The sequence below is a fragment of the Triticum aestivum genome, chromosome 2D (assembly GCF_018294505.1).
Source record: "Triticum aestivum cultivar Chinese Spring chromosome 2D, IWGSC CS RefSeq v2.1, whole genome shotgun sequence".
NCBI classification, from domain to species: Eukaryota; Viridiplantae; Streptophyta; class Magnoliopsida; order Poales; family Poaceae; genus Triticum; species Triticum aestivum.
The window spans coordinates 488,023,847-488,048,579 of NC_057799.1; the positions used below are offsets into that span (position 1 = coordinate 488,023,847).

A 24,733-nucleotide genomic window follows, 5' to 3' on the forward strand; every position below is an offset into this window, starting at 1 on the left:
GTTGCACAACCGCTTGTCTCAGCTGGGAGTTAATCTCCCGGATGACGCGGTCATTGACAGAATCCTCCAGTCGCTTCCACCAAGCTACAAGAGCTTTGTGATGAACTACAATATGCAGGGGATGGAAAAGACCATTCCTGAGGTATATTCAATGCTGAAATCAGCGGAAGGGGAGATCAGAAAAGAACATCAAGTGTTGATGGTGAATAAAACCACTAAGTTCAAGAAGGGCAAGGGTAAGAAGAACTTCAAGAAGGACGGCAAGGGAGTTGCCGCGCCCGGTAAGCCAGTTACTGGGAAGAAGTCAAAGAATGGACCCAAGCCCGAGACTGAGTGCTTTTATTGCAAGGGAAGTGGTCACTGGAAGCGGAACTGCCCCAAATACTTAGCGGACAAGAAGAAGGCCGGCAACACCAAAGGTATATGTGATATACATGTAATTGATGTGTACCTTACCAGTACTCGTAGTAGCTCCTGGGTATTTGATACCGGTGCGGTTGCTCATATTTGTAACTCAAAACAGGAACTACGGAATAAACGGAGACTGGCGAAGGACGAGGTGACGATGCGCGTCGGGAATGGTTCCAAGGTCGATGTGATCGCCGTCGGCACGCTACCTCTGCATCTACCCACGGGATTAGTTTTAAACCTCAATAATTGTTATTTAGTGCCAGCTTTGAGCATGAACATTGTATCTGGATCTCGTTTAATTCGAGATGGCTACTCATTTAAATCCGAGAATAATGGTTGTTCTATTTATTTGAGAGATATGTTTTATGGTCATGCCCCGCTGGTCAATGGTTTATTTTTGATGAATCTCGAACGTGATGTTACACATGTTCATAGTGTGAATACCAAAAGATGTAAAGTTGATAACGATAGTCCCACATACTTGTGGCACTGCCGCCTTGGTCACATTGGTGTCAAGCGCATGAAGAAGCTCCATGCAGATGGACTTTTGGAGTCTCTTGATTACGAATCATTTGACACGTGCGAACCATGCCTCATGGGTAAGATGACCAAGACTCCGTTCTCCGGAACAATGGAGCGAGCAACCAACTTATTGGAAATCATACATACCGATGTGTGCGGTCCAATGAGTGTTGAGGCTCGCGGAGGATATCGTTATGTTCTCACTCTCACTGATGACTTAAGTAGATATGGGTATGTCTACCTAATGAAACACAAGTCTGAAACCTTTGAAAAGTTCAAGGAATTTCAGAGTGAAGTTGAGAATCAACGTGACAGGAAAATAAAATTCTTACGATCAGATCGTGGTGGAGAATATTTAAGTCACGAATTTGGTACACACTTAAGGAAATGTGGAATAGTTTCACAACTCACGCCGCCTGGAACACCTCAGAGAAATGGTGTGTCCGAACGTCGTAATCGCACTCTATTGGATATGGTGCGATCTATGATGTCTCTTACCGATTTACCGCTCTCATTTTGGGGCTATGCTTTAGAGACTGCCGCATTCACTTTAAATAGGGCTCCGTCGAAATCCGTTGAGACGACACCGTATGAATTATGGTTTGGGAAGAAACCTAAGCTGTCGTTTCTAAAAGTTTGGGGATGCGATGCTTATGTCAAGAAACTTCAACCTGAAAAGCTCGAACCCAAGTCGGAGAAATGCGTCTTCATAGGATACCCTAAGGAAACTATTGGGTATACCTTCTACCTCAGATCCGAAGGCAAGATCTTCGTTGCCAAGAACGGGTCCTTTCTGGAGAAGGAGTTTCTCTCGAAAGAATTGAGTGGGAGGAAAGTGGAACTTGATGAGGTGATAGTCACCCCTTCCGAACCGGAAAGTAGCGCAGCGCGGGAAAATGTTCCTGTGGTGCCTACACCGACTGGGGAGGAAGTTAATGATGATGATCATGAAGCTTCGGATCAAGTTACTGAACTTCGTAGGTCCACAAGGACACGTTCCGCACCAGAGTGGTACGGCAACCCTGTCCTGGAAATCATGTTGTTAGACAACGGTGAACCTTCGAACTATGAAGAAGCGATGGCGGGCCCGGATTCCGACAAATGGCTAGAAGCCATGAAATCCGAGATAGGATCCATGTATGAAAACGAAGTATGGACTTTGACTGACTTGCCCGATGATCGGCGAGCCATAGAAAACAAATGGATCTTTAAGAAGAAGACAGACGCGGATGGTAATGTGACCATCTATAAGGCTCGACTTGTCGCTAAGGGTTATCGACAAGTTCAAGGGGTTGACTACGATGAGACTTTCTCACCCGTAGCGAAGCTGAAGTCCGTCCGAATCATGTTAGCAATTGCCGCATACTATGATTATGAGATATGGCAGATGGACGTCAAAACGGCATTCCTTAACGGCTTCCTTAAGGAAGAGTTGTATATGATGCAGCCGGAAGGTTTTGTCGATCCTAAGAATGCTAACAAAGTATGCAAGCTCCAGCGCTCAATCTATGGGCTGGTGCAAGCATCTCGGAGTTGGAACATTCGCTTTGATGAGATGATCAAAGCGTTTGGGTTTACACAGACTTATGGAGAAGCCTGTGTTTACAAGAAAGTGAGTGGGAGCTCTGTAGCATTTCTCATATTATATGTGGATGACATATTATTGATGGGAAATGATATAGAATTCTTGGAAAGTATAAAGGCCTATTTGAATAAGTGTTTTTCAATGAAGGACCTTGGAGAAGCTGCTTATATATTAGGCATCAAGATCTATAGAGATAGATCAAGACGCCTCATTGGTCTTTCACAGAGTACATACCTTGACAAGATATTGAAGAAGTTCAATATGGATCAGTCCAAGAAGGGGTTCTTGCCTGTATTGCAAGGTGTGCAATTGAGCACGGCTCAATGCCCGACCACGGCAGAAGATATAGAAAAGATGAGTGTCATCCCCTATGCCTCGGCCATAGGGTCTATTATGTATGCCATGCTGTGTACCAGACCTGATGTAAACCTTGCCGTAAGTTTGGTAGGAAGGTACCAAAGTAATCCCGGCATGGAACACTGGACAGCGGTCAAGAATATCCTAAAGTACCTGAAAAGGACTAAGGATATGTTTCTCGTTTATGGAGGTGACGAAGAGCTCGTCGTAAAGGGTTACGTCGACGCTAGCTTCGACACAGATCTGGATGACTCGAAGTCACAAACCGGATACGTGTATATTTTGAATGGAGGAGCAGTAAGCTGGTGCAGTTGCAAGCAAAGCGTCGTGGCGGGATCTACATGTGAAGCGGAGTACATGGCAGCCTCGGAGGCAGCACAGGAAGCAGTCTGGATGAAGGAGTTCATTACCGACCTAGGGGTGATTCCCAATGCGTCGGGCCCGATGACTCTCTTCTGTGACAACACTGGAGCTATTGCACTTGCGAAGGAGCCCAGGTTTCACAGGAAGACCAGGCATATCAAGCGTCGCTTCAACTCCATTCGTGAAAGTGTTCAAAATGGAGACATAGATATTTGTAAAGTACATACGGACCTGAATGTAGCAGATCCGTTGACTAAACCTCTCCCTAGAGCAAAACATGATCAACACCAGGACGCAATGGGTGTTCGATTCATCACAATGTAACTAGATTATTGACTCTAGTGCAAGTGGGAGACTGTTGGAAATATGCCCTAGAGGCAATAATAAATGGTTATTATTATATTTCTTTGTTCATGGTAATTGTCTATTGTTCATGCTATAATTGTATTGTCCGGAAATCGTAATACATGTGTGAATACATAGACCACAACGTGTCCCTAGTAAGCCTCTAGTTGACTAGCTCGTTGATCAACAGATAGTCATGGTTTCCTGACTATGGACATTGGATGTCATTGATAACGGGATCACATCATTAGGAGAATGATGTGATGGACAAGACCCAATCCTAAGCATAGCATAAAAGATCGTGTAGTTTCGTTTGCTAGAGCTTTTCCAATGTCAAGTATCTTTTCCTTAGACCATGAGATCGTGCAACTCCCGGATACCGTAGGAGTGCTTTGGGTGTGCCAAACGTCACAACGTAACTGGGTGACTATAAAGGTGCACTACGGGTATCTCCGAAAGTGTCTGTTGGGTTGGCACGGATCGAGACTGGGATTTGTCACTCCGTGTGACGGAGAGGTATCTCTGGGCCCACTCGGTAATGCATCATCATAATGAGCTCAATGTGACTAAGGCGTTAGTCACGGGATCATGCATTGCGGTACGAGTAAAGAGACTTGCCGGTAACGAGATTGAACAAGGTATTGGGATACCGACGATCGAATCTCGGGCAAGTAACATACCGATTGACAAAGGGAATTGTATACGGGATTGATTGAATCCTCGACACCGTGGTTCATCCGATGAGATCATCGTGGAACATGTGGGAGCCAACATGGGTATCCAGATCCCGCTGTTGGTTATTGACCGGAGAGGCGTCTCGGTCATGTCTGCATGTCTCCCGAACCCGTAGGGTCTACACACTTAAGGTTCGGTGACGCTAGGGTTGTAGAGATATATGTATGCGGAAATCCGAAAGTTGTTCGGAGTCCCGGATGAGATCCCGGACGTCACGAGAGGTTCCGGAATGGTCTGGAGGTGAAGAATTATATATAGGAAGTCAAGTTTCGGCCACCGGGAAAGTTTCGGGGGTTACCGGTATTCTACCGGGACCACCGGAAGGGTCCCGGGGGTCCACCGGGTGGGGCCACCTATCCCGGAGGGTCCCGTGGGCTGAAGTGGTAAGGGAACCAGCCCCTAGTGGGCTGGGCGCCCGCCATGGGCCTCCCCCCATGCGCCTAGGGTTGGGAACCCTAGGGTGGGGGGCTTCCCACTTGCCTTGGGGGGCAAGGCACCCCTTCCCCCCCTTTGGCCGCCGCCCCCCACCCTAGATGGGATCTGGCCGGCGCCCCCCTCCTCCCAGGGGGCCTATATAAAGGGGGGGAGGGAGGGCAGCAACCTACAGCCTTGGGCGCCTCCCTCTCCCCCTGCAACACCTCTCTCTCTCGTATATGCTCGGCGAAGCCCTGCCGGCATCCCGCTACATCCACCACCACGCCGTCGTGCTGCTGGATCTCCATCAACCTCTCCTTCCCCCTTGCTGGATCAAGAAGGAGGAGACGTCGCTGCACCGTACGTGTGTTGAACGTGGAGGTGCCGTCCGTTCGGCACTCGGTCATCGGTGATTTGGATCACGGCGAGTACGACTCCGTCATCCACGTTCATTGGAATGCTTCCGCTCGCGATCTACAAGGGTATGTAGATGCACTCCTTTCCCCTCGTTGCTAGTATACTCCATAGATGCATCTTGGTGAGCGTAGGAAAATTTTAAAATTATGCTACGATTCCCAACAATATCACACATAAGCCTCCTTATATCTTCCTCAAAACAGCCACCATACCTACCTATTATGGCATTTCCATAGCCATTCCGAGATATATTGCCATGCAACTTTCCACCGTTCCGTTTATCATGACACGTTCATCATTTTCATATTGCCTTGCATGATCATGTAGTTGACATCGTATTTGTGGCAAAGACACCATGCATATTATTTCATACATGTCACTCTTGATTCATTGTCCTTCCCGGTACACCGCCAAAGGCATTCATATAGAGTCATACTTTGTTCTAGTATCGAGTTGTAATCATTGAGTTGTAAATAAATAGAAGTGTGATGATCATCATTCATAGAGCATTTACCCAAAAAAAAGAAAGGCCAAAATAAAAAGAAGAAAGGCCAAAAAAAAGAAAAGAAAAAAGGGGCAATGCTACTATCTTTTCCCATACTTGTGCTTCAAAGTAGCACCATGATCTTTATGATAGAGAGTCTCTTGTTTTGTCACTTTCATATACTAGTGGGAATTTTTTCCGTTATAGAACTTGGCTTGTATATTCCAACAATGGGCTTCCTCAAATGCCCTAGGTCTTCGTGAGCAAGCAAGTTGGATGCACACCCACTTAGTTTCTTTTGTTGGGCTTTCATACATTTATAGCTCTAGTGCATCTGTTGCATGGCAATCCCTACTCCTCACATTAACATCAACTGATGGGCATCTCCATAGCCCGTTGATCAGCTGCTTTGATGTGAGACTTTCTCCTTTTTTGTCTTCTCCACATAACCCCCATCATTATATTCTATTCCACCCATAGTGCTATATCCATGGCTCACGCTCATGTATTGCGTGAAAGTTGAAAAAAGTTTGAGATTACTAAAGTATGAAACAATTGCTTGGCTTGTCATCGGGGTTGTGCATGATGAGAGCATTCTTGTGTGATGAAAATGGAGCATGGCCAAACTATATGATTTTGTAGGGATGAACTTTCTTTGGCCATGTTATTTTGAGAAGACATAATTGCTTAGTTAGTATGCTTGAAGTATTATTACTTTTATGTCAATATTAAACTTTTATCTTGAATCTTTCGGATCTGAATATTCATACCACAATTAAGAGGGTTACATTGAAAATTATGCTAAGTAGCATTCCACATCAAAAATTCTGTTTTTATCATTTACCTACTCGAGGACGAGCAGGAATTAAGCTTGGAGATGCTTGATACGTCTCCAACGTATCTATAATTTTTTATTGGTCCATGCTATATTATATTTGTTTTTGGATGATTAATGGGCTTTATTATACACTTTTATATTATTTTTGGGACTAACCTATTAATCGGAGGCCCAGCCCAAATTGCTGTTTTTTGCCTATTTCAATGTTTCGCAGAAAAAGAATATCAAACGGAGTCCAAACGGAATGAAACCTTCGGGAACGTGATTTTCGGAACAAACGTGATGCAGAGGACTTGGAGTGGACGTCAAGCAACAAACGAGGAAGCCACGAGGTAGGGGGCCGCGCCTACCCCCCTGGGCGCGCCCTCCACCCTCGTGGGCCCCTCGTTGCTCCACCGACGTACTTCTTCCTCCTATATATACCCATATACCCTAGAAACATAATATACGAAGCCAAAACCCTATTTCCACTGCCGCAACCTTCTGTACCGTGAGATCCCATCTTGGGGCCTTTTCCGGCGCTCCGCCGGAGGGGGCATTCATCACGGAGGGCTTCTATATCAACACCATAGCCTCTCCGATGATGTGTGAGTAGTTTACCTCAGACCTTCGGGTCCATAGTTATTAGCTAGATGGCTTCTTCTCTCTCTTTGGATCTCAATACAAAGTTCTCCTCGATCTTCTTGGAGATCTATTCGATGTAATCTTCTTGTGCGGTGTGTTTGTCGAGATCCGATGAATTGTGGGTTTATGATCAAGTTTATCTATGAACAATATTTGAATCTCCTCTGAATTCTTTTATGTATGATTGGTTATCTTTGCAAGTCTCTTCGAATTATCAGTTTGGTTTGGCCTACTAGATTGATCTTTCTTGCAATGGGAGAAGTGCTTAGCTTTGGGTTCAATCTTGCGGTGTACTTTCCCAATGACAGCAGGGGCAGCAAGGCACGTATTGTATTGTTGCCATCGAGGATAAAAAGATGGGGTTTATATCATATTGCATGAGTTTATCCCTCTACATCATGTCATCTTGCTTAAAGCGTTACTCTGTTCTTGTGAACTTAGTACTCTAGATGCATGCTGGATAGCGGTCGATGTGTGGAGTAATAGTAGTAGAGTCGGTCTACTTGTCACGGACATGATGCCTATATATATGATCATACCTAGATATTCTCATAACTATGCTCAGTTCTATCAATTGCTCGACAGTAATTCGTTTACCCACTGTAATACTTATGCTATCTTGAGAGAAGCCACTAGTGAAACCTATGGCCCCCGGGTCTATTTTCCATCATATTAATCTCCCGACAACAACTATTTCTGGCGCCGTTTATTTTACTTTGCATCTTTATTTCTCTTTATCATAAAAATACCAAAAATATTATCTCATCATATCTATCAGATCTCACTCTCGTAAGTGACCGTGAAGGGATTGACAACCCCTTTATCGCGTTGGTTGCGAGGTTCTTATTTGTTTGTGTAGGTGCGTGGGACTCGAGCGTGGTCTCCTACTGGATTGATACCTTGGTTCTCAAAAACTGAGGGAAATACTTACGCTACTTTACTGCATCACCCTTTCCTCTTCAAGGGAAAACCAACGCAGTGCTCAAGAGGTAGCAAGATCAAACACATAACTACTGGTACATACCCTCAACCCCGAGGGTGAATTACTCCCTCCTCATCATGGAGACTGACGAGATGATGAAGATGACCTCCGGTGATGATGTCCCCCTCCGGTAGGATGCTAGAGAAGGCCTCCAGATGAGATCGCTTCGGTACAGAGGCTTATGGCGGCGGAGTGGAAGTTCTAGGTTTCTTTCTGTTTTTTGGTATTTATAGGAATTTTTGGCGTTGGTTTCACGTCAAGGGGGCCCACGAGGGAGTGAAAAGCTCGGCAGACCCTCCCTGTCCCCCAGGGCGCGCCTACTAGGCTTGTCGCATCCTCGTGGCTCATCTGTCTCTTCCACGAAGCTTCGGGGGTCTCTTTTGGACCATAAAAGATCACCATAAATTTCCAGCCCATTCCGAGAATTTTTATTTCTGCACAAAAACAACAACATGGTAGTTCTGCTGAAAACAGCGCCAGTCCAGGTTAGTTCCATTCAAATCATACCAGAACCATATAAAATTATTTTAAACATGAAATTAATACTTCATAAATTATAGATACATTGGAGGCATATCAAGGAGCAAGGTTGATCTAGCAAAGGGATTATACTTCTCTAGAAAATGAGTACCTAAGAGGACACTGTCTATCCCCCCTTCAAAATAAAGGCGAGTGATCATGATTGATCCGTCCACACTGAAAACCTCAACCTGGGGAATGCTTCAAGATTTTTTGTACTTCTGTATGTCCCGACGTTTTGCCATCCCAAGGTTGTGGGTTGGAGACACACCTCAATATATAACCGGTAGACCATTTTGCAACGGATGATGAGTGTGGAGTTAAATAGTCTTGGCAAGTAACGGTAAACTAGGGGTCCTTCTATTCAAAAGGAAACAACAAGATTAAGCTTTAAGCTTTCGAAGATTAATCATCAAGCTAATATGGTGGCTCATGTGATTGCTAGATTTAGCTTTGATAGGAGATCGGATGGTTGTCCTTCTAATAGTTTTCCGCCATGCGTGGTGTATGCTGTAAGGAACGGTTGTGAAAAATAGTTAATTAATTAATGCAAGGGGAGGCGTTTCCAAAAAAAGGGAAGCAACAAGTCAACTTCTACTTTGTAGCTAACCTTTTATTGATGTTTGAATGGAGCAACAACATGATTTTATAGCAAATCAATAGTTTGTATTTGAGAGTTCATGGAAAAAAGACAAATAACAATTTTTTTGCATGGACATTGTGATTCGCCATGGTTGGTTATGGGGATATTAATGAAATACGCCATGAAAAGGGTGGTGGGACTTAAACAGTGCATGCAAGTTTTTATAGGAAACTTCGAGTGGTCGCGATTAGATGTTGTTGGTTTATATTGGTGATGTTTTCACCCAGAGAAGAGGAAAAGGACAAGGTAACGGTTGGATCACACGGTTATAAATAGTGGAGCGGATATTAATATGTAGTTTACTCAGTCCAACCACTAAAAATCATTAATGAGCACTAAATAGTCTTCCTATGGGCGGTATGATAGGCAGGAGGTTTCACGCTGCTTAAAGCTTGCTAGTTCGTCAGGATGGATTTAATGAGGTGGTGCAACATGCATCTAAATAATCACACATATTAAAGGATGCTCCATTTCGTCTTTCACGGCATGCTATGGTTTGAAGTTTCTGCCGTGGTCTTGTAGCATTAGAATAAGTCGTGTTTGTCCCAAAAATCTGCAATGTCCTTTGACACCTTTCGGAGGGGGTAAACAAAGGCGAGGATATGTCCTTGCTATGTTCTCATGACAACCTCCTTATTTGGGGGCGACAATCAATTATGTCAGATACAATGTGTCCTCACTGAACTGACTTGGATGGACTTTTGTGATTTTCCTTGGTTGGATTATGGTGTCCTTGATGAAATAATCCAGGAAAATGAGGGTGGGTCACAAAGTGTATGCAGGTATTTTGCAGAAGTTTGATTGATTTTGGAACAGATATTGTCTCATTATATTGGCGGCGTCTTCACTTAGAGAAGAGGAATGACAAGAAAATAGTTGGAGTGGATATGCATATGGAGTTTAATCATAGTGACCACCAATCATCGTTAATGAAAATTGAATATTACTTATTCCTCGAGATGGGTGGTATGTGGGACAATTCGTGATGCTTTGAAGCTTGCTAGTTTGTGGGGATGGATTTAATGAGGTGGTGTGGCGCGCGTGTGAATAATCGTCCTTGCATGACCATGAGGGGTGGAATACTATCCAAGTTAGGTCTACTCCCATGCACAAATCTAGTATGTTAGGGTTTTGGAATAAAATCCTATGTAGTTATTATGACAACCTCAAAGAGAACTTCAATGGGTGATGCACGAACTCATGCCAAATGATAACAAAGATAACAAGGAATTGGCATACAAAATTAGGAAAAAAACTAGAGCACGAGGGAACTCATTGGCGAAAAACATATCATGGGAAAATTGGTGACATGGATCTGACGTGCTTCCAAGGTTTCTCTTCAACTCATAAGAGCAAAATGATGGTTCAACTAATTAGGTGGAAAGTAAGAACTAGAAGTCACCCTCTCACTGCAGCGGGTGAAGGACAAGAAGAATATATCAGGCACAAAAAAGATCCACAATCCAGGTAGTATGATGCAATCATGGCTTGTATGCAACCCAACTTTTTCTATCCATGAGGTGACTAGGCAATGAAACTACATCAAAGAGGCTTGACGATAAAGAGACTTGGCAAGCACACATGTATTTGCCAAAAGTGGTTGTGTCTCTTGATCATGATGACAAGGACTCGGGGTGTGCATGTCCACTATCGGGGAGAGTAAAAATGCGGGGATGAGGTAGATCTAATATTGGATAATACCTCCCTGAAAAATGAACACCTAGAGAACACTATGTCTAGTCCCATCAAGTCAAGGGAGGTGATCATGATTGATCCTCTGACGATAAAGATCTCAACCTCAGGAATACTTTGATAGTGTGCTAAAAGCCAATAAACTAATTTGTAATGAATGATGAATATGGCATGTTAAATAGTCCAGAGAAGTATCAATGGTGATGGTGGAACGAGGGTTATTTTGTTTGAAAAGGGAAATGATATGTCAACCAATATTTTGTGGCCAACCTTTATTGATGTCATGATAGAGTAAGAACAAGACAACAAATAGTAGTTCATTGCTTTGTATTGAAATTTCATGAAAACTAAAAATGGACAAAAGCCATTTTTGCATGGACACTAAAATTTGCCATGGCTGATTATGGGGTTTTAAAGAAAACAGTCCATCAAAAGGAGGATGTGATTAAAATAATATATATATGCTTTTTGTGAAACCTTGAGTGATAGTGGATTATATGTCGTCGATTATATTGATGATGTTTTCACCTAGAGAAGAGGAAGGCCAAAAGAATTGGATCAAACAATTATGAATAGATAAATATGAATATGGAGTTTAATCACTCCAACCACCTACGATCATTTATGAGCACTAAATACTGTTCCTCAAGATGCGGGGAGGGGTAGGCAGGAAGATTCATCTTGCTTTGAAGCTTACTGGTTTCATGAGGATGTATTTTTTTAGAGAAAAGGCACACACATGACTTTATAAATAAAGCCACCAGGCAAAGTACACAACCAGCAGAATATAATAGAAGTAGCAGCATCCCCATTGGGAATCAACCGACATAAATAGTTTTACAATAATAGGCACGCATGCCAAAAACCTACTACCAACGGCCTAAAAGATCGACCAACTACAACATAAGCGCAAAAGTGAGCATTAGGAAGGAGCAGCTTGATATTGCTGAGATAAAGTTGAAGCCATGGTTTGTACTCGAGAGATCAACAACTCCATAATGTTTTGCATGACTAGGATGTTGGGTTTAAAAAAACAAAGAAGTGGTTATGAAAAGCTCAACGAGAACCACAATGGGTCATGGGAGGACATATATCATGTGGTTATGAAGCAAAGGAGTTGGTGTGCATGGCTGGGGAAAAATAGGGCAAGTGGAAACACATTGGCGAAAAACAAGAAAATTGAATGAAAATGATGAGTTGGAAACGAGATGGTCTCTCTACAACTAAGAAATAAAAAACTTTCTACCAATCTTTTCTTTGCAGAAAAGACCGAAGGCCACATGTTAAATAAAATCACCCCTTACAAGATCTTCCTTACAATAGTAAAAAAATAGAGTCAAGTCCTCTATGAATTCATCGTCTTCCTTGTGCATCCACCAGCGACACATCATGACCAAAACGCGTTCCCGTCTCTGGGCCTCCATCTCAGAGGAGTAATTCAGTTGAAACCCAATAGTCTGTAGAAGTAACATCCAATGAGTTGTCAATTTAGACCAGAAGGCGCCGACGACAATGATTTCGATAGAACGTCGCCCCAAGAGAGCTGAAAAATGAGAAGGGCCAAAAGACAGTCCCAACTCCGGCTAGACAGAGAAGGGGGGCCCAATCCCCACAAGTTTGCCGATGAAGCCGAGTGCCCTTCGCTCGATGCCACCATCGTGATCAGTAGCTAATCACGCCAGGCCAAGTACCATACGGTCGACACCATGACTCGTCGAAGCCACTCCGAGGAAGGACATCTACATGGGAAAATCGAGGAACCATTATTCTCATCTTCATGGCGTCGCTGCCCAAACTTCACAAGCGACGAAGAAGTAATTAGCCCCCTCAAGTCCACATGTTTTACCATTTAACCCCATGAACTTCCTCTCTAGCTCCGCCACTGGCCCAAACACTCAAATAGAGGGCCCCTCATCCTTCCACACACGCAATGGCCAATAGAGGCTAGGGGAACCCGTGACGAAGCTGACGGTTTGAGGGGATGAGCAGTCGCCCCCTAATAGCCTCATATAGAGAAAACATTTCAAATGTATGCATACTAGAACTCTGTACGGAACTAAAGTATGACTTGAAGAATTGGGTGCAATGCAAGGACATCCATAATCTATTTTCTTGGTAACATTTTTTCCTATGTCCCTTCTCGGCACCAACTTCTCCGGGACGGTGATATGCTCATATCGCAGTTGCCGACGTCTTTTGGTCTACATTGGTGACCTCCCGAGTTTCAATAAGGTTGCTCCAGTAAGGCGGGGGCGAAGAGACGGCAACAAGAGATGCAGAAGGAAAATATTGTTGTTTATTTCAAGGATTTGAATGTAATTTCTTATTCTTGTACGGGCTTGTTTATACAATGTATTTGACATTGTGCCTTTTCCACAAAAAAGAACAGACCCAACATTTTCATTTTTCACCAAATTCATTCCAAATTAGTTATTCCATGAATAATAATGACATTTTATAGATCTAAAACAAAAAACATGACACTACATTTTCTGAGAAAGACATGACACGAGTGACACACAACCTGCTCAAGTGGGGCTGGCATGACACAATCGAGCCCATGCTAATGTGTCACGCATGACAAGGTCCGCGTGGGCATGTTTATAAGTGAGTCGTGTCGTGCCAGCACTCTCGCCACTAAGCCCAGGCAGGACACATGTTTAAACGGGCCAGCTCGCGACACGTTTAGTCCTAACGGGCCACTTGCTTTTCGGGCCGGCTAGCTTGTTCTTATGCCATCTTTGGTCAGTTGGGCCTACTTTTTGCTATAAATATAAAAAAATATAAAAATAAACTGGTCACGTGGTGCCGTCACGCGGCCCTCGCGTGGAGGCCCAAGCACATCCCACTTAGCCACGTGCCGTGTGGACCCATCACATGCCGGGTATGCGTGGCGCGACCCAGGTAGCCAGCTCTGTTGACACATCAGTTGGTGGTTCCTATTTATCGCGTAGGTTGAAGCTTGTCGACCAAACATGCACCCGCCGGTGATGGCTACAGGAATTTGGGCCGATCCAAGTAGTGTGTACCATTTTTTATTTTTATTTTTATTTTTCGTTTTTTATTTCATGTTTCTTTTCCTTTTTTATTTCTCTTGTTCTTTTTCATCTTGTTAATATCTTTCAAATTAGCTAATGCCTTTTGAAATCGTGAACATTTTTTTCGGAATCATGAACATTATTTTAATTGTGATTTTTTGAAACCATGAACATTTTTTTGAAATCATGAACATGTATTTACAAATTCATGTTATTTTTTGAAATTGTGAACTTTTTGCCACATTCACAAACATTTTTCAAATCATGAACTGTTTTAGAATTCTCAACAACTTTTGAAATGCGGATATTTTTGAATTCATATAACATTTTTACAAGTCATGAATTTGTTTTTGAAATTGCGAACATTTTCTGGAATCCATGAACATTTTTCTAAAACTCATGAATATTTTTCGAAATCATGATTTTTCAAAACAAATCACATTCTTTTAAAAATCCAGGAACATTTTTTGAAATCTTGAATATTTTTCAAAATTGTGAACGTTTTCTAATTCATATTTTTTCTGAAATCCATGAACATATTTTTTAAAACGATGAATGTTTTCTGAATCCATGTTTTTTTTTAAATTCACATTTTTTTCAAATTCGGGAACATTTTTGAAATTGACAAACATTTTTGAAAATTGGAAACAATTTATGAATTCAATAACATTATTTTCCACATTTTCAAAATCTGACAACATCTTTAAAATTGGTGAAGATTTTTAAATTCGATTGTTGGTGAAACCCTGAACATATTTTTTAATAATGAAGCACTTTGTTTTACAAAGCCAAGAACAAACAAAAAAACAGGACGCCCGCCCCGTGCATGGGCTGGCCCAAAAGCGTGCGGGGGTGCGCGTTTGCGTGTTACCCGCAGCGCAGGTCAATGAATAGGAGGTCTCCATCAGCTGCTGTCGAGTTAAATTTGTTGCCCAGGCAGTGCCAGTTTTATCTATGTCTTGCTTCAAGCTACCAAGGGGATTATGTGAACACTTGAACAAGCTTATCAGACAATTTTGGTGGGGGAGTAAGGAGGGGAAACGGAAACCTCATTGGGTCTCGTGGAAAGTAATGACCCAACCAAAATTCATGGAAGGTTTGGGGTTTCGAGATTTTGAACTATTCAGTTTGGCTCTTCTTGCAAAACAGTCATGGCGCTTGCTACAAAACCCATAGTCACTCTGCACCAACATCCTCAAAGCTATCTATTATCCCAACGGGACTATTTATCGGCTGAGTGGGGATCAAAACCCCCGCAGGTGTGGCGTGCTATATTGGAGGGTAGAGATGTGCTCAACCAAGGTCTTATAAGGAGAATAGGGAATGGAAATACAACGCTCATATGGGAACACAACTGGTTACCAAATGAGGTGATGATGAGGCCGATTGCATGCCTAACAGCTGACCCGCCAGTTTTGGTAAGTGAATTGATAGATCATACCAGTGCCGCTTGGAGGGAGAACCTGTTACAACAAGCTTTTTTGGCGCCGGACATTAACACAATTCGGAGCATCCCCTTGTGTACTAGGAATATGGATGATACCTGGGCATGGAATTATGAGAAGCATGGTAGATTCACTGTCAGGCCGGCTTACCGCATGTTGGCAGATACTAAGAGGAGGAGGGAGGACTGGCTAGAAAATAATGCAGGAAGATCAAACTATGTTGAGGAGGCGAGGGTGTGGACTTCGCTCTGGTCGGTTCAAGTCCCTGGTAAGGTCCGCAACTTTCTCTGGAGATTAGTAAGATGTTCTATACCAACTGAGGATGTTCGGCACGACAGAAAGATGGCAGACGATGACAAATGCCAACTGTGTGGGGCGTAGGATTCTTGGAGGCACTCTCTATTGGAGTGCTCGATGTCGAGGTGTGTCTGGGCATTAGCTGACGGAGAGGTGGTCGACCATATTTAGACTACTAGAGAGCCAAACGCAAAGAGCTGGATTCTATCAATGATTGAGACTCTGCCACACAAACATCTCACGGAGATGGTTGTTACGCTCTGGTCGATTTGGTCAGCTCGTCGGAAGGCAATCCATGAAGGTATATTACAGAGTCCGCATGCTATCCATTCATTTGTGCTGAATCTTATTGCGGAGCTGGAGGCGCTGAGAAGGCCGGATACAGACAAGGCTGCACCGAGTAGGGCAGGTGCGAGCTCACGACCACCTTGGAAGGCGCCGCCGGATGGGGTTGTCAAGATTCATGTAGATGGGGGCTTCTCCAGGACGGGTGAAAAAGGTGCTGCAGCAGCTGTGTGCAGAGATTGCAGTGGAACTTTTCTGGGCTCCTCGGCACTTGTTGTCTACGGAATCACTGATCCGGCTATCTTGGAAGCTTTGGCATGCCCGGAGGGACTTTCACTTGCTCTTGATCTCGGGGTAGACAAAATGGTGATTGCATGCGATTCTAAGACAGTGGTCTCGGACATCAGGATGGGAACCGAAGGGAGGCACTCGGTTATTGTGAAGGAGATTGTAACACGGGCAAATGAGCTTGCTGCATGCGATATCACTTTTGAAGGACGAGCATTGAATTGGGAAGACCATAGTCTAGCTAAATTTTCTACTAGTTCTTTAGATTCTGGCCGCCATGTGTGGCTGGGATTCCCCACGATCCCCTTGTTATTCCTGTAAACCTCGCAACTATCTAATAAAGTGTTGGTTTACCGCTCAAAAAAAAAAAAGCTGCTGCCGGGTGCTCAAAAAAATAAAATCAGCTGCCGCCGGAGGTGGACCGGGCTTTGCTAGGCCGCGCTCCGCGATTGGTGGCTAGGTCTTCCTGCTGTCGCCGCCAATCCTATTCCTACGCACCCTTCCTTCAAAGCAGCCAGTTTTCCCACAGAAGCTCTCCCCGCCGCCCTGCCCGAAAATTTCGCGCGGATGGCGCCAGATTCCGAGCCGCGTCCACGCGCCCTCCAAACATTTCCTCCTTCCCGCTGGCGCCACTTCCTCCCCGCCATTTCCAGAGCTGCCCCGGGTATTTCACCGCCTCCAGAGCTAGCGTCCTCGCGCCATCACAGCACAACCCTTCTTCGTCTGGAGAGTGCTAGCCCAGGAGCGCGGTCGTGAGCGGCGGAGATGGAGGGCATGAGGAGGTTCGTCAACCCGCTGAAGCTCAACGTGCAGAAGATGGAGCTGGAGCTCACCTGCCCCGTCTGGTACGCCACCTCGCCCTCCCTTCCCTTCTCCCCCGCCCCGCATCTTAGTTCTCTGGATCTAGATGCGGATCGATGCTACAACTTTGTATGCTTTGACTAGAGCTATAAGCCCGTAGAAACGTGTCACCCTAATGCTTCTCGCGAGGATCCCGTACAATACGAGCACCGATAATGCTTGCATACAAAAAAGAGAACTTTGCTAGATTTGGGTCCGGGTAAAGCTTGGCTTCCATGATTTGTAACGACCGACGATCTCAATTTTTCATTTTTTGCAGCCTGAAGTTGCTCAGCGCGCCCACGATGCTGCCGTGTTGCCACACATGCTGCAGGTTACTACTCTGACAACCTAACCGATGTGCCATTCTCTCCACTCATATCGCCTTGTGACGAATTTCTTGAATTTTTTCAGCAAATGTGCCACTCCGCAGGCTATGAATGGCCACAGCTGCGCCATTTGCAAGCTAGCCTACCATCCTCAAGGTACACATCGTTGTAAACCGAGGCGTTTGGTTACGGAGTTTTCACTAATTGCTCACCTGATATCGAAACCACTTGCAGATTTAAGACATGCTTCTCAAATTGAGGCATTGGTGAACATTCAGAGGAGCATAAGCTCTACGGTCAGCAGCATGTCTCTGCAGCTCGGGACTCAACCAGCCATTCATGGTACACTGTCGACCAATTCCTGTTTTTGTGCTCTCAGAATAACAAGCACAAGGTTTCTTCTAGTTGTGAGACCATAATATGTTGATTGATTTGGAAAATTCTTCTTTTGGCCAGTTGCAAAGGCTACTTCTCAAGGAACTCCAGAATCAGGAAGGACAAGTTCTCACAACCTGGTTGCTTCAAATCTGCCATGTAACCAAGCATCTGGACCTGCAGATGAAAATGTTGGCGTTGTGCAAGCAATGGATCCTGCACCAGGAAACAGAACTAATGATGTGGCAGTTGAGCCAACGGTTATTGTACAGACAGGACCGTGTGGGTCTCAAACTCCTGTTGGCTCTGGGGATCTGGAATGTGATAGCAATGACCTTGAAGGAGAGTTGGTAATATTCTATCTTTTGCAGAGTAATAACTGTTTCTACAAGCAAATTTGGTTTTCCCTCTTTTTGCATCTGGTATATCCTCTTTATAATAGAAAATCTCACTCCTGAAACCGGTCATTCTGTCAGATAACAAGCGGATCACCTCCTCAGAGTACTTTGAAAAGAGGGCCAAATATAACAGATGACAGTACTAGAGGACTGAAGAGGCAAAAATCCTCAGATCAGAGTGAAAGTAAGTACTACTCCCTCCGTCCCAAAATTCTTGTCTTAGATTTGTCTAGATATGGATGTATCTAACACGAAAATGTAACTAGATACATCTGTATTTAGACAAATCTAAATCAAGAATTTTGGGATGGAGGGAGTATTTAGTTTCTAACTAGTTACCTTTCTGAATTTCCAGAAATGGAAGACACTAATGTGATTGCAAACATCAATGCAGAACAACCAAGTATGAATGCTGCATGGAAATGCGAGTTTTGTCACTCTTCCGAAATCAGCGAGGTCAGACAATGGGCAAAATTTGATCTGTGTGCTGTATTCACCCACCACTGTTTGACTAGCCATGCCACTGACTGTTTGTATACTGCATAATCTAATGTACTTTTCAAAACTCAGTGTACTGGCCCTTTGTTGCATTGTCTGGATGAAGCACTAGTGAAGGATGATCAAGCATGGAAATCTAATGTTCTCCATGTCCATGAGAAATGTGCTGAATGGTATGTTCCATGCAAGATTTGAGCTTATCTTTCTGTATTTACAAAAAAGCTTACTTCTCTGACTGAAAACATACATTTCACTTTGCATTTTTGTGGTTTTGTTTGTCTTATGGCTTTTGTTCCTAGTATCTGTGTTGTGATTACTTACAATACCAATACAGGGCTCCTGAAGCATACTTTGAAGGTGATATGATTAAAAAGTTGGAGTCTGAGTTAGCCCGCTCTTCGAAGATGAAGTGTGGTATTTGTGGGTTAAAAGGTGCGGCACTGGGCTGCCTTTTTAAGAGCTGCCGCAAGAGCTACCATTTACCATGTGCCCGTGGGGTCTCAGGCTGCAGATGGGATGAAGTAAGTCCTGCATCCCTTTTTTGATCTGCATTAAGTTAAAATGCAGTTCCTTTTTCTGGTAAACATTTTGTCAAGTCCTATAATCAAATGAATGTGATGTGCTTTAGGGAGAGTTTGTTATGCTGTGTCCTACCCATTCATCAAAGAGGCTGCCATGTGAGAGATCGAACTCAAAAAACAAGAAGGCCGCCCAGCTGCAACAGTGTGTTCTCTGTGCATGTTATTTATTGCTGCATTTTGCTATATCTGCATCTGTCTCTTGATGGACTTCATCTTTCCTCAATTTGCCAGACCATCTTCTGAAACAGTACTTGGTGATTCGAACTCACCATTCCCGATGGAAATGAATGAACTTTGGACCTCACTTTGTCCGACAAGTGAATGGGTGATATGTGGATCTGCCCTCTCTGATCAAGACAAGGTAATTCTTGCTTGTTTGATTATACCATTCACATACTATTACCTCGTGTGACTGCTCTGATAACAAAGTTGTCTTGGTGTCTCTGGAAACTTAACAGGAAATCTTGGATCAGTTTGAGTACCACTCAGGCGTCACAACAACCAATAACTGGAGTTCAAACGTAACTCATGTGCTTGCCAATACCAACGAAGATGGAGCATGTGGTAGGACACGAAAGGTTCTCCTGGCCATACTTGCTGGGAAATGGGTTGTCAATGTGAATTGTAAGTACATGTCCTCTGATGACCAAGTTCTCTTGATTGGTCCCACTTTTCCTTGACCACTGCACATGTTAAGACACAATAGTTCGCTTACATGTGGTCACTTTGTCTTGTATTTATCCTGGCTATTAAGCTTAGCAGAACATTACTTGCTGTGTGGACATTGTGCCTGAATTTACTTTGGTTTCCCTCATTGCACCCTTTTTGGAAGGAAGTTCTTATACAGCATTTTTCTGATATTTAGGGCTGAGTGCTTGCCTGGAGGCTAAAAAACCAGTCCCAGAAGAGCCCTATGAGATTCGCTCTGATGTCCATGGCGCGATTGATGGCCCCCGTATAGGAAGACTACGAGCAATGCAAAAGGTTTGTATAGAAATTCGTTGAGAAAATTAGCAAAATGTAGAATAAAATCTGAACAGGCTATTGAGTGACCATCTTTCTTTCTGTAGGCACCAAGTCTGTTTTCAGGGTTGATCTTCTACTTCATTGGCCATCCTCTGACATTCAAGGTTGAGCTTGATGAGTTGATTGCCGCGGCAGGGGGATCTATCTTGGGCAAGGCTGATCTCTCTAGCACATCCCTGATTGTTTACAACAAGGAAGTTCCGAAAGGATGTAACGAAGACGCCGTTGACGAGGTTTTCAGTAAGAGGGAAGCTGAGGCTCTAGACCTGGCAACAACATTTGGCTGCAGGGTTGTGCCTCATACATGGGTTTTGGATAGCATAGCATCCTGCACTCTTCAACCCATCTGACATTGTATCTACCTTTTTTGATCAAGAATACGTTAGACATGCTGTAACATGAGCACCGAATCAAATGAAAGAAAGATCTTCTCTTTTTATCGTCGGTGACTTTGTGTTGTCACACTCTTACCTTTCTTGCCTAATAAAAGAAAATCTTATGTTTCACCTACCAACTGCGACTGGTGCAGCTGGTCTACTATTTCTTCTGGAAAAATAAACAAGAGGTGAAACTTGTAGGATTAGGTTTGCTCTAAAAGACCCATGGGTTGGGTGGATTTAACCTGGAAATTTCGTTCTATGCCTTTGGGTGCTCAAGAGTTTCTGAATTTGGCTATGCGGTTGATCATCCAGTGCTAGAGCAGTGGGAGAAAAGCATGGAATGATTGTGGAGTGCATTGGAAACAAAGCAAGGGTGAAGGGAGGCTGAGGTCACTGGTTTGGGTGTCTAGGTTGCTTCTGAAGCAGTCCACCAATAACATGGAGAGGTCCCCTTCAGGCTCTCCAGTCTCACCAGTCAGATAGTCACCCTTGTCCTTTAATTGTTGGTGTGGTGTTGCCTCGTGCCAAGACAACTCCAGAACCTCTTCGTTTTCCCACCATCATCACCAGGGCCATTATAAAGGGACGACGCCCGTGGATCCCCGGCGGTGAAACCATGGCGTTCTTCAATGGCGGGTCGCGGGCGCTCGTCGAAATCCTGACGAGGTTCCAAAGGTGCAAGCTCATCTTTCCAATCCGTATTTCATTCCGACTGAAGCAGAGTCTTTTGCTCATGCTTGGATGTTTGCAGCGCCGAGAGGCCAATGCCGGTGGACCACACCTTCTTCGAGTTCGGATCAGTGCGATACCATGTACAGGTGAACATGATCTCATCTTGAATCAGTCACTCACAAACCATGTGTGTATTTGTTGTCAGCGGTGCCCTCACAATCTGCCAGCTGATCGTATGTATGTGTGTGCAGGCTTCGGCGTCGGACCCCGAGAACGTGTACCTGTCCATATCGACGCCTTCCCTCTCCCACGAGGCCTCGCCGTCGACCGGCCTGCCGGAGTTCACGCTGCAGGAGGCGACGAAGATGTACCACAAATTCGCGGAGGTAGTTGAGCCGTCCAAAGAAGGGTACGCGCTGACGCTGAAGCTCAACTTCTCCGGCCTGGCCCGGCCGAAGGACCGCGCCAGGGCCGTCAGGCAGGTGTCGCTGCTGCAGTCCGTCATCCTCGGGTCGCAGCTGAAGCACCTGCTGGGGAGCCTCGGCTCCTCCGGCGCCACCAAGCTCGTGTACAACCACCGCGACCCCTTCTTCGTCAGCAGGACGGTACGTACGTCCCCCAGCCAGAGCCCCGTGGAGACGAAGCTCGGTTGTAGTTTGGTTCGCTGATGGTGCTGGCCATGGCCATTGCAGCCGGGGAAGATAAGCGCCATCTTCCCCATGCGTTTCCGGGACGACACGGACCTGGCCGTCGCCACCTCCTTCTTCCAGGTGGGTGCCCGCCCGACACCATCACTCAGTAGTAGGTTCAGTACCCACCTACGGGTACAGGTGGGTGCCGTGCCGGACACTGTCTATCTGGACCTGAGTTGGGTGTACGGGTGCAGGAGCTGCAGGACGCCGGGAGCTCGTACGCGAGGGCGCCCAGGTGCAGCTGGTCGGCCATCCCGCCGCCGGAGCTGCGCGGGGAGCCCGTGCACCACCTCACCACCAACGGCGGCTTCGTCTCCTTCGGTACGTTGCGTTGCTCCCTCTTGTGTCGCCTGGAGTTGGAGTTTTCCGACGTGCTGGATGTCATGTGCGTGCAGACATCTTTGAGCGGCACGTGAAGCGGAAGAGGGCCGCCAAAACGGCGTGGATCCTGCTCAACTTCCAGGCCTACGTCAAGTACCATATCAAGGTCAGTTTGCTCCATCGATCGGGTCCCAGTGAACGCTGGTGATATCTGCGTGTTGGTCACCATGCTGGATTTACTGACGGTAACAGCCAACCCGTGGACGCAGTGCACCCGGAACTACATTCAGAGCAGGATGAGGAAGCGGCAGGAGACCTTGGCAGAGGTACGGACCTCCCTCCCCCCATCTTTATGCCAATCAAAAAAATGCACATGTAAAAACCAATAAAATAGAAATGTATCAGCTCCGTCCCAAAATAAGTGTCTCAACTTTAGTACGTGCAGCTTTAGATACTTCCATTCTATACTTTCTGAAAGACAATTGTACGTGTTCATCGGACTCGTCGAAATGTTTGGAATTTGGACGCTCCCGTAGCTGAAACCAAGTTTGCAGTGATTGTGCTAAGCTATTTGTTCATTGAGCCGCAGGTAATCCTAAACGCAAGGCTAAGGGGAGGCGATGAGAAAAAGAAATTACAAGGTAATTTTACTCGCAAACTTCTGCTCTCTACGCAAACAGAATTCAGAAAAGCTGTAGATACTATAACCTCACTCATACTCATCTGTTATGAAAAAGAGATTGCCGGCTGTGATTAGTTCCGCAGCTGAATTTGTGTGCCCCGATGATATTAATTAACCACATCAAATCATTAAACTGCGAGTAGTCCCAGGAAGAAGATCATCAAGCCTTTTTCCTTTTGCCTTGCAGTGAGGAAGAAGAGCAAGAGAAGGCTGTTCAGCCTCGGCAAGGCCAAGAAGCTGCAGAAGGGTCTCAGGGCCGTCATGGACGGGCTCCGGCGGCTCCGGCAGAGGATCAGAGTGAAGGCTCTGGACCGGTTCAGGCGGTGCTTTGTCATGCCCAAGCTCGCTACGAAGAAGCATGATTACCTCAGACTAGGAGCATGAACAAGGATGCCATTCTGATGTCAGGACACGCCCTCAGGCATGGACATTCAGAATATGAGTTTCAGGCTAGCTTTCTTCAGGACAAAGAGCTTTTGCAGGTTGTTTTAGTGCATGTGCAACCTGGCAATTTGGCATTATAAAGTACAGTGGTACATACTGCATGCTAAAAACTAGACATGACTTACTCTTAGCTGTATTATAGGAGGATTTAGAGGTTCTTCGATCATCGTCGTCGTACATGATAAATCATGTAACTTACCGACCAGAGAATGGACACTTGGATAATTACAAGGATCGATTTCGTTCAAGGGATTCATGCTGTTTTCATGTACCCATTAACAAAACAGAGATGGCCAAATCAGTTCTCTCTGTCGCACAGCAAGAGGATATGCAAAGCTAAATGGGCATAATATACTTCTACACATAAATGATATGCATCGTGAACCAACCCGTGGTTGGATGGTTAGAAGGACAGTAATATCCCCAGCCTACTAGGGTTCAAGTTCTCGTGCTTACATTATTCCTGAATTTATTTCAGTGGTAGGAGACGTTCCTATCGACTACGAGGCGCCTGTGATGACTTCGTCAATCTCAAGATGACATGTCGGCCCAGTCTCTCGGAGGTGCTCATAGGGATATGGTTTGCATGTGTGTGTTTATAGGGATGAACGTATGCGCGTATATATAAGCGTCCGTGTATGTACCGTGTTCTAAAAAAATGCACCTAAGGGCATTTCTAACCGATCCCCAATAAGGGAGGATAGATTTGGTTACCCCCCCCCTACGGCGCACCTAAATATGCTCACTCCCGCCGCCGTTGAGTAAAACTGGCGGCCCCTCTTTCTTCCACCTTCGCTCCCATCGTCGCAGCCACCACGCCCCGTCGCCGCCACTGATGACCCTCCCTCCGCCCGGAATTGCAAGCGATGTTGTTACTAGGCCTAGGACTATAGCCATAGTTGCTCCATGCTTGTCTCTGCCATTGCACCTAAGAGCATCTCTAGTCGAACACCCCCAAAATTCTTAACTCATAAAAATCATTATTGCTTCATTCGAACCATTTATTGTGTTTGAATTTTAAAACTTGAAAACAATAAGTTTAAAATGATGTTGAAATGTTTGCATTGGTCAAATCAATGTTTGAATTAATACGTTGTCGAAAAGTAGTTGAAATGGATTCGAAGTTTGCTAAAGGAAGTGAGATACAACGAAGGAAACTTTAGGGAGTTACGTTTTGGGGATAGATTAGATTGCAGCCTAGAAAAGCCATT

The 24,733-nt window shown here is 44.9% G+C and overlaps 2 protein-coding genes across 2 annotated transcripts; both read left to right on the top strand.

Annotated features, from left to right (window-relative positions):
• The first annotated feature begins 16,816 nt into the window (after positions 1-16,816).
• LOC123054018 (BRCA1-associated RING domain protein 1) lies at positions 16,817-20,770 on the top strand. The gene is made up of 14 exons (XM_044477664.1): positions 16,817-17,129; positions 17,405-17,458; positions 17,539-17,609; positions 17,688-17,795; positions 17,910-18,178; positions 18,305-18,410; positions 18,621-18,682; positions 18,797-18,897; positions 19,059-19,245; positions 19,353-19,447; positions 19,537-19,666; positions 19,764-19,929; positions 20,171-20,289; positions 20,376-20,770. Exons 1-14 carry the CDS (start codon positions 17,050-17,052, stop codon positions 20,679-20,681), a joined length of 1,854 nt encoding a protein of 617 aa, XP_044333599.1. The 5' UTR covers positions 16,817-17,049; the 3' UTR covers positions 20,682-20,770.
• Positions 20,771-21,005: 235 nt separating this feature from the next.
• LOC123054019 (actin-related protein 2/3 complex subunit 2B) lies at positions 21,006-23,753 on the top strand. Its single transcript, XM_044477665.1, has 9 exons — positions 21,006-21,386; positions 21,463-21,529; positions 21,635-21,988; positions 22,076-22,153; positions 22,270-22,396; positions 22,471-22,562; positions 22,666-22,722; positions 22,986-23,037; positions 23,266-23,753. The coding sequence occupies exons 1-9, from the start codon at positions 21,328-21,330 to the stop codon at positions 23,460-23,462; spliced, it is 1,083 nt and encodes a 360-aa protein (XP_044333600.1). The 5' UTR covers positions 21,006-21,327; the 3' UTR covers positions 23,463-23,753.
• The last annotated feature ends 980 nt before the right edge of the window (positions 23,754-24,733 follow it).

Bases quoted from the DNA above. Each gene is read 5' to 3' on its own strand.
- LOC123054019 (XM_044477665.1), top strand. From the start codon at position 21,328: ATGGCGTTCTTCAATGGCGGGTCGCGGGCGCTCGTCGAAATCCTGACG. The intron at 21,387-21,462 runs GTGCAAGCTCAT...GGATGTTTGCAG, and splicing joins ATCCTGACGAGGTTCCAAAG to CGCCGAGAGGCCAATGCCGG. The intron at 21,530-21,634 runs GTGAACATGATC...ATGTGTGTGCAG, and splicing joins CAGTGCGATACCATGTACAG to GCTTCGGCGTCGGACCCCGA.
- LOC123054018 (XM_044477664.1), top strand. From the start codon at position 17,050: ATGGAGGGCATGAGGAGGTTCGTCAACCCGCTGAAGCTCAACGTGCAG. The intron at 17,610-17,687 runs GTACACATCGTT...AACCACTTGCAG, and splicing joins GCTAGCCTACCATCCTCAAG to ATTTAAGACATGCTTCTCAA. The intron at 18,898-19,058 runs GTATGTTCCATG...ATACCAATACAG, and splicing joins CATGAGAAATGTGCTGAATG to GGCTCCTGAAGCATACTTTG.